Raw genomic sequence first — 6,837 nt, 5'->3', positions numbered from 1 at the left:
GACGTTTACTACCAAAGCTTCTGTTCACGACCAACACTATTCTTGCCAAAGACGTCCACAATGCTCTCTTGAGGAAACGGAAACCTAAGTGCTTGTCAGCCATCGCTCGATTCGTTAACTTCGCCAGACAACTTGAGTTACCTTCCTATAAATGTTCTCTTGTACCGCAAACTCGTCCACTCCAGTTACGGTTGGACCTTTATATACACCGACGGCTCAAAAACAGCAAACAGCACAACGTTCGCAGTCACAAAAGAAAATGGTGACTTGATTCGACACGGCACTCTCCACACAATATGTTCATCATTTACGGCCGAAGTCGTCCCTTTATTAGAAGCAGTTACTTATGTAAAGTACGCCAGGGGAAAGTATATCGTATGCACCGATAGTAAATCTTGCATCGAAGCCATAGAATCGCCAGAAAATACACAAAATGAAATAGTCGCCATACCCAACAATCTTTTGAAATGTGCAAACAAACTGAAACTGATGTGGATCCTGGGGCACACAGGGATATCCGGTAATGAAAAAGCAGACGCAGCTGCGAAAAATKCAGCAAATACTCCAACCATAACTTTCGGTTATTTCACAAAACAAGACATTATAACTGAGATTACACGCCTAAGGAAAAAATCAGCAAAAGATAATTGGAGTGGATATATTCATCACTATTCTAAAATCAACCCGTTCAGAATTAAGCCGACCTACACTGCCAACATCACCTTAAGCGCCATCAGGCCCTTTACCCGTCTGGGACACCCCATAATTATACACGCTTATTTATTGCAACGTGTCCCTCATGGAAGCTGCCCATTCTGCGACGAAAACGAAACGTTAGAACACATATTAACCGCTTGCCCTACAACTACAACAATTAGACATGAGATTTTTAATTCAGCCGATCCATTCCAGCTTCTGAATGAGCCCACCGCTAAAAATGTGAATATGATTTATAATTTTCTTACGGAAACAGATCTACTTCGACGAATATAAAGATTTATAGCTACTCTAATTAACTCACTAACCCTACTTCCTAAGTACTAATGTATCCTTTCACTTCTGTTTTAATATTACATTAAACATACATATGTATGTAGCATAACAGACAGCCGAATGCCTCTGCTGCCAGTGTTGCTAGATATTTTTTTGTAGAATACTAAGTATGGTACAAATAATTTAAAAAATAAAATAAAAATAAATAAAATTTGTAGGAGTAATGCAAAGGAGTATTTGTTTGGATTAAACAGTTAGTGTTCCAAGACTCGGGTGTTCCTCCAGTGTTAAGGGAAAGGGAAATGTATACCCAGCTACCCCTGAGCCGGCGTTTAAATTTTCATTTTCTCATATATTATAACTATATGAATGTGTATCGTATGGATACCGGGTATTATTGTATTATTATTATTCATTTCAAAGCTACCCTCGGATTGATACATAAGCAGGCTCTTATTTCTATCCATGAATCCATGAATTCTTCGCTAGCCCTAGTTCGTGTCACAAAACCGAGTGGCATCCCCACAGAGACGCTAAACCTGGCCCCAAAGATCCCCAACTTTGAGCCAGGTGGCCGTAAACACTGAATTATATTTCCTTGGGACGCATATTGGCTTAACATCGAGATTGACCTCCAGAGCCTTTGTTTAAGTAGTTCTGAAAAAACCCATCAACCAATGCAAGAGCGCCAAACTCAAATCGCCCTGCATTAAATGTGGCCTTTCCATCCTAATTTCACCCTGTGTGTTTCTGCTTTGTTAGCGGAGATATTATCTCCTCACAGGAGACCATTTTAAATATCTCCCTGTCTAATGGTAGTATTAATTATTCGCACAAGTGATGCGCAAATTGTATACCTTCCTATTGTACATGAGACTTAGCTAGGTACGATAGACGATGTGAGGTCAAAGAAGGCAGCTTGGGGAACGTTTAAAATTTGTCTGATGATCCTTAAATTGTTCAGACTACTCAGAGCAATATCAAATGACTTATTTGGACATAAGCTTGCTACATGTACGCCAGCGATTATGTGGAATTTGCTGTTTGATGAGTTTGTAGTAGGAAAGATATAGGATTCGTCGATATACTATATAACAAACAAGGATTAATTTTCTTTTCTCTGTTTCGGAAWAAATAAAACCTTCTCTTCCTGCYMCTTAGTAGTGGGCGAGACCCTTCTTGAATTCACTGTACATAACTAAAGTTTTGAGTMATAATTTACAGCTTATTTATGACCTTTTATAAATTTTCTGTTAAAATAATAATTTCCAAGAAAGAAATTGTCAACAATTCTTACAAAAGTTTTGTTATTATTAGAATATATTTTTTAATTAGTATTGTAATTTTAACTTTTATTTAAAAATTAAGTTTGAAATTTAAACTAACATAGGTAAAAACACTTCAACGTTCCAAATGCCRTTCCCGAGGACTGAGGGAGCATTCCTAAAGCTATGTGTCCAATATCCATAGTTTTGTATTGTAAACTGCTTGATTCTCGCAATATGTATCTGCGTCACGGTTTAAATTGTCTTTTAATATTTCAATATATTGCCGGTGATCCATTTTATCAACGAAATGTTTTGGACACCTTTTACACACATACAGCCCCACAACAGTACATTTTCACCACTTTGATTAACCGAACCAAATATATTGTGTTTTTCCTTCGAATATCGGAATTTACTTCTCGTCACACCTTGTTACGACAATCAGGTCCAAATACGTCGAAAATTTGACCCCTCCCCCAAAATTTACGCACTCCAAATGCTTTTTTCAWTTTTTTTTTGCATTATTTGTGAAGTTTGCACATTCTAGGCTACTCATAGCGTATTGCGTACAGTTTAATATCTGACACCTTTTCCAGCATACTGAGCGAGGCTTTGATAAATTTCGGCAGCTGAAGTACGTGGATTTGCTTTAATTTTTCTGACGATAACTGCTTTATCATTTCAGCGAATTCCTCTGCAAATTGCTGTGTATAGTTGAAAGACTCCTATCGGTAATTTTTGATATTTCCTGCAATGTTTTTTCTTTCTTTCGAAGATTTAATGTCATTTTTTTCTTCAAAAGGGGTTCTTTTTATTTTATTCCCATATTTTAGATAATTTTATGTAATTTTCACACACAAAAACAAACTGATTTCGCAAAATTTTTATTCAGACTCAACATGAATTGCTACTGACAGCTAGAACGCCAGCAATAGTAACGGCATTTTTGCACTAAATTTCCGAATACTTTTGTCATATTGATTTGGTCAAGCTTATACTTTTTCATTTTAAGTCAGAGTTCGAACTTTATTAGAAGTAATTAAAACATTTCCATTTACAAAAAACTGTTGCGTACATTTTACTAAAAAACCCAAATTTTTCGAATTCTTTTGGGAAGCACTGTACATACATACATAGGTATGTGTCAGACAGACTGCTATTGCGTTAATACCGTCCTTAGGTCTCCTTAAGAGTTTTGTATATAAGAAGAATTGACAATAAATCAATTGTTCGTTATCAGCATTCTATTATCAGTATTTTATAAAAATAGTGAGTTCGTTTATTTACAGTTTGTCTTATCTAAACTTCATACCGTATTTTTAGTTCCTACCGAAACATCATAAGCAATGTATAAAATGAACAAATTGAGCGGTATTTCTTATGCTTTCGAAAAGTTGCCAAAGGGCTTTCGGAAATATTGCAGTGGAAATAACCAAATAAAGGCCAAACATACAGCTCTGTATGATTTTCATAAGAAGCATGGAGGAAAAATGGTGAATTTTGGAGGATATATTCTTCCTGTACAGTATGCGGATCAGAGTATTGTTTCATCTCATTTACATACACGCCATCATGCTTCCATATTTGACGTTTCGCACATGTTGCAAACATATGTGCGTGGAAAAGATGCCATACCATGTATAGAATCTTTATGCACTGCTGATATTAAGAGAATGGCTTTTGGCACAAGCTCTTTAACAATATTCACAAATGATGATGGGGGAATATTAGATGATTTAATTGTCTCCAAAATTGACGACGAACAACTGTATATTGTCTCGAATGCCGCAATGAAATCTCAAGACATGGAAATAATGCAGAAAGCCAAGGTAAATGAAAATATTATTATAATTGGTTATACAAAATTAACGCAAAATGCAAAGATAAAACTCTCTTCTATTCATGTGTTGTACCTACTTAATTACGCTATTTATATCGTACAATATCTCAAGTAATGTTAGAGATTTCTGATACAATTCATGTAATTATTTGCTATATTTTAGAATCGGTTTAACGCTGATGGGAAAGACGTTGACATCGAATTTTTGTCTACAAGCGATCAATCCCTCATAGCTATACAAGGACCAAGCGGCGTCAGAAGTTTGGAGAAACTTCTTCCGAAACCGAAAATATTGAATGAGTTATATTTTTTGCACACGACTGTTAGTGAAGTGGCTGGAATTCCAAAGTGTCGTATAACTCGTTGTGGTTATACTGGGGAAGATGGTGTAGAGGTGTCCGTTCCTTCAACTCATGTTGAATACTTAACCGAAGCGTTGTTAAAAACAAATGAACATTTAAAAATGGCAGGCCTGGGTGCAAGGGATACGCTAAGATTGGAATCTGGTCTATGTCTGTATGGCAACGATATCACCGATGAAACTACACCTGTGGAAGCAGGCTTAGCTTGGTTAATTGGTTAGATAATTATCATAACTTCTATGCTTTTGAATTCTATTTGCCTTTATTGTTATATGGACTCAGCACGACGCCGGCGTAATGAAAGGGACTTTCCTGGCAGCGACCGAATTTTGTCACAATTAAATAAGCTAACGGGAGAAATTAGTCATTGTCGGATTGGTTTAGTTATGTGTGGAAAAAACAAAACTCCTCCAGCACGCGCTGGTGTAAAAATCTATTATAAAGATAAGGAAGTTGGATTTATAACAAGTGGTTGTATAAGTCCTAGCCTTGAGAAAAATATCGCAATGGGCTATATTTTAGAAGACCATACTAATATACCGAATAAAATGGTGCAGCTTAAAATTAGAGATAATTTTTATGATGCTATTATTACACGCATGCCCTTTGTGAAACCCAATTACTTCAATAAACCGAAGAAATTAATTTAAAACTGCCCGAGACAAATTTTATGAAATTTTATTTGTACTAATATATTATTTAGACAGACGGAAGTCGTGATATTTGTATAACTTCATTATTTTTTTTTATGTGTTAAATTTGCGAAAATATGTACAGTCTACAGTATTTTAGTAATGATATTTAAATAGGGAAAAATATAAGAAACAAAAGCAAGACATGATTGTTATAAAGAAAAATTGATTAAAGGAACAAAAACAATTCATATTATTATTGCTTATATTTAAAAAATGTTAATTGAAGAATTTTTTTTTTTTGTATAATATTCAATCTGCGTTAAATAAAATGCGATTCCGTATTCCCAAATTTTAACAAACACTTGTTTTCTGAAAAAAAATTGAAGTTCTTGCATGTGCTATTTTTTTTACTTCTAAAACTAACGGAGACTTTGGAAGATCATATTCTTCCTCCTGCTCCTCAGTATTAGCATCATAAATATATGCTTTAAATTGCTGAGCCAGAAATTATTTTTTGACGAACGCTTTTCTGCGCAATTAACCGGGGAAATTAAAGTTTTATTTTTTCAACAGCACGTATTTTTGACCAATTATGTTAAACCGCCGATGAAGTATTATGCATTGAAAGAAAGCTATAGTGACAAAAGTTTCAGAAAAAGAGAATAATGACAAGCAGTCCCAAAAATTGAAGGTCTGAATGTCCTAATGAGCAACTGCCATCAATGCATGAAATACAAGATGCGATCAAATACATGAATAGCTGGGTGCTTAAACAAAAAATTTTTATTTTTTTTCAACTCTTATCCGCTCAAATGTTAGTGATTGACAAAAAAAAAATCCTGCCTCAAGCCAAGCGTCTGAAACTGAAAAGCCCTTCCTAACCTGGGCTTCGAACTCAGTAGCGATAACTTAACAAGCCTAAGCATCATTGACAGAATGCAACCAACCAATAGGTCATACGCGTCGCGAACGAAACTGCTCAAATCAAAGCTACCAAATAAGCAATGTAAGCTCAATCTATACAAAACCAACAATCGACAAGTTTTGTACCATGGAGCAGAACCATGGATGCTACTCGAAAAGAACAAACCAAATTGCAAGTTTTCGAAGGAAAGATCATATAAAAACAAAAGAATGGTGTATAAGGTGAAACGATGAGCTTATCAGCTTATACAAGGTGAAAATTCCATACGCTTTATAAAACGCAGCGACTACGATGACGCTGTTTCCACGATAGTCAGGTCTACGTAACCGGAATGAACCCGCATTCTTTATCCGGCCAAGAACTGTTAATTCGTCAGAACTCTGCCGGTACAACAACAACAACTCAGCGCAAGAGGCCACAGCATTCACCACTAAAGCAAAAGGAACACCGCGATCAAGATGAACTGACGAACTCAAAAAAAAAATGAAGAAGCTTGTCATTCATAATTATAAAGAAACGAAAATTATAAAAAAAAGGTTTATGAGCTACAGGCAAAACTCTCAAAAATTATTCAATTTAATGGAAAGTCGGTTTGTATGCCAGTCTACATACGTATATCGGAATGCTCAGATTTTGTAGGCAACTGTATGTGCCAGAGCGTCATTTGAAACAGACGTCGCATAGGCGGCATATATTACGATACTTTGGATTTTAAATGCACAAATAAGCATAGTATCAGAAATGGAGAAACTGTTACTGAAAAAGGTCTGATCGTAAGAGAAGAGAAGCAATAACTATGCACTGGGTCTTTGCA

At 35.6% G+C, this 6,837-nt stretch overlaps 1 protein-coding gene across 1 annotated transcript; it reads left to right on the top strand.

Moving 5' to 3' along the window:
- The first annotated feature begins 3,584 nt into the window (after nucleotides 1-3,584).
- On the top strand, nucleotides 3,585-5,129 carry LOC108972978 (aminomethyltransferase, mitochondrial). Its single transcript, XM_018939939.1, has 3 exons — nucleotides 3,585-4,090; nucleotides 4,265-4,679; nucleotides 4,746-5,129. Exons 1-3 carry the CDS (start codon nucleotides 3,608-3,610, stop codon nucleotides 5,111-5,113), a joined length of 1,266 nt encoding a protein of 421 aa, XP_018795484.1. The 5' UTR covers nucleotides 3,585-3,607; the 3' UTR covers nucleotides 5,114-5,129.
- The last annotated feature ends 1,708 nt before the right edge of the window (nucleotides 5,130-6,837 follow it).

Source organism: Bactrocera latifrons, unplaced genomic scaffold (genome assembly GCF_001853355.1).
Source record: "Bactrocera latifrons isolate USDA-ARS-PBARC rearing strain unplaced genomic scaffold, ASM185335v1 scaffold_440, whole genome shotgun sequence".
Classification (NCBI taxonomy): Eukaryota; Metazoa; Arthropoda; class Insecta; order Diptera; family Tephritidae; genus Bactrocera; species Bactrocera latifrons.
The sequence above is the reverse complement of the archived record's forward strand: the minus strand, read 5'-3'. Positions and strand labels throughout refer to the sequence as shown.

Coding starts and splice junctions, on each gene's coding strand:
- LOC108972978 (XM_018939939.1), top strand. CDS start 3,608: ATGTATAAAATGAACAAATTGAGCGGTATTTCTTATGCTTTCGAAAAG. Junction 4,091..4,264: donor AAATAATGCAGAAAGCCAAG/GTAAATGAAAAT, acceptor GCTATATTTTAG/AATCGGTTTAACGCTGATGG. Junction 4,680..4,745: donor AGGCTTAGCTTGGTTAATTG/GTTAGATAATTA, acceptor ATATGGACTCAG/CACGACGCCGGCGTAATGAA.